General features: G+C 32.6%; 1 protein-coding gene across 1 annotated transcript in view; it reads right to left on the bottom strand.

The window, feature by feature from the left end:
* Positions 1-12,037, bottom strand: part of ERCC6L2 (ERCC excision repair 6 like 2) — a 131,612-nt gene that overhangs the window by 62,715 nt on the left and 56,860 nt on the right. The window contains exons 5-9 of the mRNA XM_077749488.1: positions 11,666-11,827; positions 11,043-11,250; positions 7,982-8,122; positions 6,842-6,955; positions 5,814-5,933 (exon numbers count right to left, since the gene is read on the bottom strand). Coding sequence (XP_077605614.1) covers positions 5,814-5,933; positions 6,842-6,955; positions 7,982-8,122; positions 11,043-11,250; positions 11,666-11,827 — 745 coding nt within the window. The remainder of the gene's footprint in view (positions 1-5,813; positions 5,934-6,841; positions 6,956-7,981; positions 8,123-11,042; positions 11,251-11,665; positions 11,828-12,037) is intronic.

The raw sequence follows: 12,037 nt of genomic DNA, 5'->3' as shown, positions 1-12,037 counted from the left end.
TTTTTATACAACAAAACCTCAGTCCTCTTTCCTAATTCCCTTCATTTTTGCCAAGTTAGAGAAATGAAGTGTTGGATATTACATGAAATGTTATTCATCACCATCCTGTCAATAATGAGGTAAGGTTCCCAAAGAATTTTGTTTCATCTCATCTGGTTTTAATAAAAAGGAAGCATTTTAGATCATGGGATGCATTTAAACGAATTAATTTAATTTCCAAAAAACACTTTCTTTATACCTACAATATGTTCAGAAACTAAATTACAGAAGAGCATTCCTTTTAGGAAGTATTTAAATTTTTTCTAGGTAGATGTAATGAAATGTGTTTAATTTCATTAAACAAGTTTAAGGTCTTGATATTTGTTTTCTTAAGATAATCAGTCACATATATACCTCTTCTCATTTTATCCCCTCTGCTTCTCTATTTACAGTAAGCCCTGACTTCCAGATTTGATTTTGACCTCAAAACATCAATAATTTGCCCCCATACACAGTACTTTTAGGGAGGAAGCAAATAATCCAAAACCTGTGCATAACAGTAATGCTATTATTTTTAAAAGAGGCATTTCCACATCTGGCAGTGACAGTTCCAGAACACTGTAGAAAACTAATCCACAAAGGAAACAAAAGGAATTTCTGTACTAAGCCTAAAGTTTTTCTGAATTATGTAATAAACACTTCAATTTTGTTTATTCACTGATAGGCATTTAAACAAATAAAAATTATATTCAATATAACACTCTTTTAATAATTGACTAAGAGAAGATATTGTGCTAACTCTGACCCCCATGGTCCAATCCCTCAGGAAAAGCTATGGAGTTATAAAAAATAAATAAATAAAAACTACTCAAATAACCAATCAAATGGTGAATAAAAATGTCACAGATCAAGTCAACATAATTTTAATACTTGTAAAACTTATAAAGTAAGTTTTGCATTAGCTTTATTTTTTAATAAAGCAACTGATTATGTATAAAGGATATGCATTTGAATTTCACGTAATACATTACCTTTTTAAAATTAAAAGCAACTTTGAATTTTCAGAAGAATGGAGTAGAACTAACCCAGAATCCCTCTCCCCCATCCTGCATTAGGGTGGTATATTTGTAACAACTGATGAATGGATGAATATTGTTTATTAATAAATTATCATTATAAACTATTATGAAATTATTAACTATTATTATTAACTAAAGTCTGTTTATGTTATTTATAATAGGGTTCATTCCTTGTGGTGTACATTCCATGGGTTTTGACAAATACATAATAATGAAATGTATTCACCAATACAGTATTATACAGAATTGTTTCACTGCTCTAAAAATCCCTGTGCTCCATCTATAAAACTCCTGGCAACCACTTATCATTTTACTTTCTCCATAGTTTTCCATTTTCCAGAATGTCATAGAGTTGGAATCATACAGTAAGCAGCCTTTCAGACTAGCTTCTTTCACCTAGTAATATGCATTTAAGGTGACTTATGTCTTTTCATGTGATAGCTCATTTCTTTCTATTGTTGAATAGTAGTCTATTGTCTGAATCTACCACAACTTATCTATTCATCTAGTGAAGGACATTGTGGTTGCTTCCAAGTTTTGGCAGTTATAAATAAAATTGCTGAAAGTATCTGTGTACAGGTTCTTGTGTGAACATAAGTTTTTAATTCACTTGGGTAAATATCAAGGAGTGCTGTAAATAACAATGTTCACAGCTAAGAAATTCTGAACCTAACTTTTCTCAAATTAGTCAAATCTAGAGAAGAACATGACCCCTATATGACCCCAACAGCACAAAACTGGGTTTCCTAAGCCTTTTCCCCCACCTCCTGCAGTTAAGTGGCTCTGTCGTATTTTCCAAGGGAAGGGAAAGTGGGGATTCTTATCAGGGGAATAAGTGCAATTTGTGACCATCCACTTGAATAGTAGTTGAGGTAAAACAAAACAAAACAAAACAAAACAAAACAACCTTCACATACAAGAGAAAGAGCTGGAGTTCATGAGTATAGTTTTGAGGGTATGAAGGGCACAGTGAACATTATATCAACAAATAAATTGCAGCTGTAGGCTGACCTAATGAGAGAAGCAGATCTAGTATCTTTTATCACCTGAATTCAAGACGTACATGCAACTTGGATTTCTTAACCCCAGAAGCAACAGTTAGATTATAAGCCTATACATTTTGTATCACTAACTGACCAGATGATGTTGATAATCAAATGATGAAACATAATCTTAAAAATATAACCCTAGATTATTATTATTAGTCTCTTTCTTATTGGTATTCTCTCACAAAGCAAGTAAATTACAGGCTTCTTTCACATATAAAGGCATCAGCCCAGGCTCCAGCAACAATTCATGCTTGCTTTTTCCCTTCTAAAAATCATAACCGAAAAAAGTAATAATTACTTTAATCAGACATTATTATTCCTAAGTATACATTAATGAGTAGTTATAAAATTCCATTTAATATCAAGAGTAACTTTTTAGTGAAGAGTCACAATGAATGAAATTTAAATATATAACAATAGATAATACAGTATTCATAAGGAGACCATGATTTCTGAAAATATTTTATTGGCTAAATTATGGGATAAGGGCTCAGTTCCAAATTAATTGGGCTTTTTAGTATGGTTTTATTTAAAAATAAAGTCAGGGCACTTGGGTGGTTTAGTCAGTTGAGCTTCCCACTCTTGATTTCAGTTCAGATCATGATCTCACAGTTTGTGAGATCAAGCTGTCAGGCTCTGTGCTGACAAGCATGGAGCCTGCTTGGAATTCTCTCTCTCTCTCTTTCTCATTCTCTCATTCTCTCTCTCCCCCCAAATAAATATACATTAAATAAGTAAATAAGTAAACAGATGAAAGTCAATAAAATGGATGACAAAAATAGATTTACTATTGTTAGGAAATTTACTGTTAGGTTTGAATTATTTATTGTGATAATGAAACAGAATATTCTCACTAATACAAACTTATTTATTTTAAAAATACACAACTCTCAACAAAGTAGGTATAGAGAGAACATACCTCAACATAATAAAGGCCATATGTGACAAGCCTACAGCTAATGGAATACCCACTGGTAAAAACTGAAAGCTTTTCCTCCAAGATCAGGAACAAGACAAGGATGTCTATTCTTGCCACTGTTATTCAACATTGTATTGGAAGTGCTAGGTAGAGCAATAAGGAAATAAAAGGCATCCAAATGGAGAGGAAAAAGTAAAACTGTCTCTATTTACATATGGCATGATGTTACATATCAAAAACCCTAGATTCCACCAAAAACTGTTAGAACTAACAAATTTAGCAAAGCTGCAGGATACAAAATCAATCTATAAAAATTCATTCTATTTCTGTACACTAATAAGGAACTGTCAGAAGAAGAAATTAGGAAAACAATCCCATTCACAACTGCATCAAAAAGAACCAATTAAAATAAATTTAACCAAGGAGGTGAAAGACCTATACATTGGGAATGATAAGACATTGAAGAAGACACAAATAAATAGAAAGGTATTCAGTGTTACAGGTTGGTAATGTTGTAAAACATCCATACTCATCAAAGCAATCTATAGATTCAATGCAATCTCCATCAAAATTCCAATGGCATTTTCCACAGAAATAAGAACAAACAATACTAAAATTTTCATGGAACCACCAAAAACAAACAAACAAACCCACAAACACCCAAATAGTCAAAGCAATCTTGAGAAAGAGCAATAAAACTGGAAGCACCATATCTCCTGATTTCAAACTGTACTATAAAGTTATAGTAATCGGTACAGCAGGGTATTGACATAAAAATAGGTCAATGGAAAAAAACAGAGAGTCCAGGAATAAACCCAAACATATATGGTCAATTAATTTATGACAAAGGAACCAACAATATACAAAGGGGAAAGGACATCTCTTCAATAAATGGTGCTGGGAAAACTGGACGGCCACATGCAAAAGAGTGAAATTGATTTTTATAAGACATCTGCACCCCCATGGTTTATTTATTTATTTTTTAATTTAATTTTGAGAGAGAGAGAGAATGAGTGGGGTAGGAGCAGAGAGAGAGGGAGACAGAATTCATGAAGCAGGCTCCAGGTTCTGAGCTGTCAGCACAGAGGCTGATGTGGGGCTTGAACACATGAACCACGAAATCATGACCTGAGCCAGAGTTGGATGCTTAACCAACTGAGCCACCCAGGTGCCCCTGCACCCCACGTTTACTTCAGCATTGTTTATTATAGCAAAGACATGGAAAAAATGTTAAGTGTCCACGGACAGATAAATGGATAAAGAAAACGTGATATACACATGTACAATGAATATTCAATCAAAAAAAAGAAAGAAACCCTGGCATTGCAACAACCTGAATGGCATTATATGCTTCATGAAATAAGAAAGACCAAGAAAAATAGATACTGTATGATCTCACTTATATGTGGAATCTAAAAAACAAAGTTTGAATTTATAGGTGTAGCAGACAGATTGGTGGTTACAAGAAGCTAGGGCTGGAGGCAGGCAAAATGGGTGAAGGTGGTCAAAAGGTACAAACTTTCAATTGTAAGATAAACAAGTCCTAAAGATTTAATGTACAGCATGGTGACTATAGTTAACAATACTGTATTATATATTTGAATGTTGCTAAGAGAGTAGATCTTAATAGGTCTCATCATAAGAAAACAGCTGTGTGGTGAGGATATTAAATAAATTTATGATAATCATTTAGCTACATACATATATAACAAATCACTATGTTGTACCCCTAAAGTTAAAACAATGTTGTATGTCAATTATATCTCAATTAAAAAACACATACTCAAGTATTTAAGGTAATCTTCTTGGCTATTATTTTATTTCATTGAATTCAGAGGTCCAAGCAAACTTGACTATGATGAATTTATGTATAATAACTGCTAAAAATATTTCCAGGGTTTTAGAAAATAATAACAACCTGACTACTTCGAATTACGTATTTATTTAGACAAAAGAAATAATGTACTTTAAAAAAAATTAAACCATAAAGTTGAAAATTGTTCTCTAATAATCTCTGAATCCATACAAAAAGATTCTTGACAGTTATTAAAGAGTTAAAGTCAGCTGCAAAAAGGTCGGAAGCTGTCAGCAATCGTGCAGCTGTCACAGACCTACGTCACCTACGTCATGGCTGGAGAAAGCCATAGTTTTCACACCCTCCCTTAGTAATATATCACCAAGAGTCGCATCTACACGTCAGTTTCCTAGTGTACAACAAATGCTCCCTTGCCACAAATAGATTAGCAACCTTCCAATACAGATTGGCAGATAAAAACAAGAGGCAGAAAATTCAGTCTAGACAGAAAGGTCTTGCCCACCTTGAACTCTTTAAGAAGTTCCTTTCTCNTAATTTGACAATAAACTATTTGTAAAAAAAAAAAAAAATTAAAAAATAAAAATCCAAAAAAAAAGAAGTTCCTTTCTCTAAGTCCCAGCTATTGTCTAGCCTCTTCCTTGTATTTGGCATTAGTATTTATATTTCCGGTAGATTATCTCCTTAACCGTTTGAAGATAAGCTATTACATATGTGACAACAGCACACATTTTTTAATTGGGCATACATCTAATACATCACTAAGGAAAATCTGAAGTATATTTGATGTAACCACTAAGTGAGAACCTACTGCATGTATAGTAAAAGCTGACACAGCTACACCAGTTGTCTCCAGCCGGTCTCTTGTGAATGCTTGGGTATGTGTTCTGATTAATAGGTGTCCCTGTCATACTACTGATTAATATTTTGAATATCATCCTTGCGTGTATGCAGCCTGAAAGAAGAGTACTTACCTTCATTTTCCCACTGTATTTTGGGTCAGAGAGTGTTTCAAAGGCTGAATCTTTGCTTTTCTGCACAAAATCTGGGAATTTGGAAAATACCTGATCACATATCCTTTTGATAAGTGTTTCCTTAAGGGGAAAAAGGTAGAAGAAAAGAAATTTCAACTTAACACATGTATACCTATATAAATTGAGATTGTTTATGAAAAAAATTCTATTTAGAAGGAACATATTGCTTTGAAGATATTATCTTCCCTAAGTCAGACGAATAATTCAGAAAACCTTAAAGCGATAGTGTTAATTATATATGGTTTTGATGAGTTCTGAGGTAATGATAGGACCAATAACGTTATCATCATTCTTTTATGATTTCCAAAACAAGGAATCAAATACTTCCAAAAGAGCAAACAGTACTATCAAAGAACAATATTAAGTTCTTATTAGATTTTAAAATTACATTTAAACAGCAATAAGATTATAACACAAAAAGAAAATATAAAATCATTATGTAAAAAACCCTTAAGGAAGTTTTTTAAATTGATGTTTTGCTCTAAAATAAGATACAATTGAAATGACCAAAGTAAATGATTGCAGTTGTGTCCAAACTTTGAAATCACTCATTTTTGCCAGTTTGGGAAATACTCCTAATATTTAACATACAGATTATTATAAATACATTTTAATCCAGTAGATTGGACAAATGGTATTAGTACATGATTAGTGGAACAGGACTGACTTATCAAATATCTTCCTTAGTAATTACATCAAAAGATGTTAGAAAAACAAATATATGAACATTATCACAGGTATAAAAAAAAGTGTTATTATTTTAACTTAGGCTTTAATCTTCTCACTTTCATTAAAAAACTTGAGAGCATATACTTTTTTGACACCTAAATTTAAAAACGAGCAACTTAGTTTCCTCTTTAATTGCATACAAAAATAACTTAAAAGATATTTGGCTAAGACATTTTATACCAAATATAAAGTCTTTACACCAGGAGCATCATGAAGAAATACAAAAGGCCAACTCAAACCTGTTGTTTGGAGGTGCTAGCAGTCTGCAGTAGTGCGACATGGTTAGCTACCTTTTGAAGGACTGCAAGGTAACTGAAATACAAGGTTTTTACTGTTTCACCATGTGAATTGGTCTGCAACCAGAAAAAGAGAGAAAATAAAAACAGCAAGGAACTAACATGTCTATGTAACTACTTCATGTAATCTGTCACACTACTATTGATCATCTGGTTATTACTAGCTCAATACACTGTGAGAAATAATGGTCAACTGTTAAACAAAATATCCATGAATCACTAATGTGGAATCATACTTTTGGTGAACCGTAATACAGTGATGTTTTCTAAAAAAAAGAGGGGAGAAAGTCCTCATTTCAGAAATTATTTATCCTCATGAAACACAGTGATAGAAATGCTGTGGGAAGAAGTCCCTGGTAATAAAACTATGGCATGGGGACAGGGTTGTACAAAGCCCTTCACTGTTCTCATTTATATTCCAAGGCTTCCTAGGAAGCTGTGCTTTTACAAAAGAGTGAGGTGGCTAAAAACAGCGAAATAAATGAGAGGTGGAATAAATATCAATCTAGATAAATATTTATTTAGGGTCCCTCTATGTACATGGATATTTGATAGATAACTTGATAATAAGATAGAGAAGTAATAATAAGATAGAGAAGGGCAAGAAATACAGATAGGTTAAGAAAATACAAAGTAGTATTTATTTCTAAATAAAAATAAAATATTGTACCAAAACACAGTTCCTATTAATTAATATTCTATCATAATATTTTAAGACTGTTATCAAAGAATAAGTTTACTATTAAGGGATAATGAGAAACTTCTAAAAATTAGATGAAATTTCAAGATGAAAGGCTACTTTCTAATAAAAGTTGAAAGGGAGGATATCAAATTGAAGCTACTAGTTTCTGAGAGCTACTGAAAAACTGGTTTATTGAAAAGATATTTGAATATTATATTTTGCTATGATTACTATTTGATATTGTAAAATATTTTTGAAAACGATTCCTTTTTATTAACTTACGGTTTCTAAAGTTTAGGACCTGAGGAAAAGTTATTTGATCTGCTCCTTACTCTGACAGTAGAATAGAGAACTGTGTAATCAAAAACAAGATCATGAAGATACCACACAGAAATTCTTGCCTTAAAACAACAATTTCTCTTTTTCCGGCCACTGTTACAGCTACAAGGCTCAGAAGACTGAAGTATCAAAGTTACATCTTTTGTTTCTAATACTGTTTGATAGACAGCTTTCTGAAAATCTGTCAGAGAACAATACACCATCTGCCAAGATAAAACAAAAGGTGATTATTGGTACTTTTTTTTACAGTAGTAATAATCACAATGCACATCAAATTTTATAGACTGTAAGAGTGAAAACTGTTTACAAACTATATTTCTTTTCGATACATTATTATGACAAATTCTCCTAATTTTCCTATACTCTTTGCTACCATCTTACCCTAAACTATATAAATATAATTTTATTTTCAAATAAACCTCATAGAACTTTTTTTCCAATTGAAAGGAATCAAAATATGAAAAAATAAGTGTTTTCCTTCTGTATTTCTATATAGAATATACTCTATATTTCGGAGTTTTGTACTAGTAGCCAATCATGTAAATATATGACTACAGTTTAAGTGAAATAAAAAAGTAGATGAGAAAAGGGAAAACTTTAGAACAATGGTAGGAATAGTATTTGATAAATTACATGAAAATTTATACTACAAACTGCATAAAGTATTTGACATCCTGCTTATTAATTTCTAAGATTAGTAAAGGTAAGAATTAGAAAATACACATAAAACCAACTATAAGTTTCTATTTTGTGCCCAGTTTCAAGAAAAGAAGAAAATATGATAAAATAATGCCACTGAGTTATGCGGGATGTAATTTACCTTAGATTACTCGTAGCACTGGAAATTGGTAAATGTCTTCTAGATGTAGCTGTATGTAATCAGGGTCATAAAACTCATAATAAGATTTTGAAAAATGTGAATGAAAAGGAAAAGCCATCCATCTATAAATATTTATGTGTTTATATCACTACAACAGAACAGTATTGCAAAAAAATGACAAATTCTGTTGTTTCATTTGCTGTAAAGAAGCTTTTAAGTCTGATATAACCTTACTTTTTAAAATTTTTGCTTTTGTTGCTTACGCTTTTGATGCCATATTCAAAAAATCATCAACAATCATCACCAGGATCAACATCAAAGAGATTTTTCCCTGTTTATTTTCGAGGAGCTTTACAAGATCACATCTTCTTTTTCATTTTTAACCCGTTCCCAGTTACTTTTTGTGAGTAGTACAAAATATATATAACTTTCCCACTACCACTTATTGAAAAGAGCATCTTACTGAGTATTCTTGGCTCCCGTGTCAAATATTAGTTGACTGTACAGACATGGTTTATTTCTGGGCTCTCTATTCCACTCTGCTGGTCTAAGTGTCTGTTGTTATGCCAGTTCCATACTATTTTGATTACTATAGCCTCATAATATAGTTTGAAATTGGGAAATGTGATGCCTGACAATATTGCTGTTCTTGCTCAAGACTGCTTTGGCTATTCTGGAGTCTATGGCGGTTCCATATGAATTTTAGGATTGTTTGTTCTATTCCTGGAAAAAAATGCCATAGGAATTTTGATAGGGATTGCATGGACATGTTAACAATACTAATTCTTCCAATCCATGAATGTGAGTATACTTCCATTCATGTGTGTCTTCTTCAAACTCTTTCATCAGTTTCTTACAGTTTTCAGTGTATAGGTCTTTCACCTCCTTAGTTAAATTTATTCCCAAGTATTTTAAAACAGGTAGTAACATTACTAAACATTTCTTACATGCCACGCACTTCAGAGCAGCCACATGAGGCAAAAATTGCTATCACCATTCCCATTTAACACATAAAGAAGCCAAGGTTTGAGAGACTTAGCAAATTGCTCAAGGTCACAAAACTCCTAAGTAGGGAGCCAGGATTCAAGCCTATAACATTTGACTTCAGAGCCCAAGCTCTAGACACTCTGTGTACAACTCTTTCTTCATATTTTAGTTACTGTTCCTACTGGCTAGACAGCTAAATAATATACATAAAATTGCACAAAATATTTTTTAAAGTGGGGGTTCATTAAGTATTCCAATTAAATGATAGTATCTGCTTTAGATCAAAAAGTCAAATGTTGGGGCACCTGGGTGGCTCAGTTGGTGAAACATCCAACTCTTGATTTTAGCACTGAGTCCTGACTCAGGCTCTACAATGTGTGGAGCATGCTTGGGACTCTCTCTCTGCCCCTCTCTTGCTCGCATTCTCTCTCAAAAATAAAGAAATAAACTTTAAAAAAAATCAAATGTTTTATCATTTTCCCCAACTTGCATATCAGTAACATATTTTCCTTTCAAGTCTATCTTTTAAAGTAACAATCAACAGTACATCCTAAGACTACAGAGTATTTGATAGCATTGTCCTTATTTGGGACAACATTAATTAAACTTAGTTCACAGTAATTTATAGAACCTTTTTTCCATTACCTGAGCAAGAAAACCACCAGATTAAAAACTATAAAAGAGGACCACATTTAAAAAAAATCTCTTAAGGTTTATTCTTCAAATTTTCTTAAATAATTAACAGAATTTAATTATAACTTTCCTAAAATTCTTCAAACTAAGTTAACTATATAACTGCAAATAGCATTCTAAAAGAAACAAATCTATAAAACAAAGCNGCGAAAGTTGGACGCTTAACCGACTAAGCCACCCAGGCGCCCCTAAAACAAAGCTTTTAATCACTGTGGTCCTATAGCTGTAATTAAGGTCTCAAGGAATATACTGGGCTGTGGATAGTAGACAATATGTGAAGGATAAGATCTGAATGGATAACAAATTAGAGAGAGCGAGCTCTTCTTTCTTCCCTGAGGAAGAACTGCAACAAAAGCCTTATTATAAAATTAAGAGAAACGAATTTAATGCATACTGACAATAAACCTGCTAGCTAACCTGTTAGATTGGGTTCAATTAACATTTTCTGAAATTTTGCACATAACATTTTTTTCCATACTACTCAGGCAAACAAACAAACAAACAAAACCCACCCTATATTCATAAAATACCACAGGAAACAGATTTCCTTTTAAAAAGATTTTTTTCAGAAAAAAAATCAAATATGATTAGAAATTAACAATTTAAACAAATGCAGTTCTCACCCGGTCTTCCTTCTTAGGTAACTGATCTCTGATTAAAGTCTTGGTACGCCGGAGAAACCACCCAGACATCTTTTTTGCAAGCCTTTGCATGGCCTTTCGGCCGGTAGCTAGTTCTCTTTTTGTTGCTGTGTGTCTCTGGCCATGTTCTACTGGGTCAGAAAACTGCTTCTTGAAGTAGATCCTACTACCTAAAAGTCCTGGCACAGCCCTGTGTAAAGGCAATAAAAAAATAATAGGGCTTTGGTAAATTATCTAAAAAGAAACACACTGACTTCTTTTTGAGTCTAAGAAATATACTAAGTCCCTTGTTCATGAATGATAACAATAACAAAATATAAGAAAACAGAATGTTCTTTCTTTATGACAGTTTCAGTAAATAACTGTAAGATGACAGAATTGGTAAATATGTTCAGATATTTACTTCAAGGATCAAGAGTGACATATAAAGAAAGGTTTTCATGGGACTCTCAACTCTGTATATCATGTTTGGGACAAATTCGTCTGTAAACAGACATAGTTGTTTTGGGGTCCCTCCCCAAAAAACTATTAATTAGCCAACAAGGTAACACTAAGTTAAAGAAATATTAAACATTTTCTAAAACATAAAAAGTGCTTTTACTCACCAGTCCATAACACACCATAGTTCTTTCATGTTGTTCTGAAGAATGGTTCCAGTGAGGCCAATGCGGACATTACATTTTAAAGCTTTCATAACTTCTGTTACTCTAGCCTTTGGATTCTTAATTCTATGAGCTTCATCCACAATGACAGCTGACCATTCCAAACTACAAAGTGAGATAAAAGGGGGGAAAGGCTGAGAAAACTTATCCTACATGATGAATGAATATCTTTTTATATTTATCAAAGTACGAAACATCTTTTGGGGTCATATAATACATTAAATAAAAGCTCAAGTTCTGGAGTTAGATGTTCAGAGTTTAAATTTCATGTCTACCACTGACTTAGCTGTCATAGGCTTAGGTTAATTTCTTCTC

Source organism: Crocuta crocuta, unplaced genomic scaffold, assembly GCF_008692635.1.
Source record: "Crocuta crocuta isolate KB4526 unplaced genomic scaffold, BGI_CrCroc_1.0 scaffold99, whole genome shotgun sequence".
NCBI classification, from domain to species: domain Eukaryota; kingdom Metazoa; phylum Chordata; class Mammalia; order Carnivora; family Hyaenidae; genus Crocuta; species Crocuta crocuta.
The sequence above is the reverse complement of the archived record's forward strand: the minus strand, read 5'-3'. Positions and strand labels throughout refer to the sequence as shown.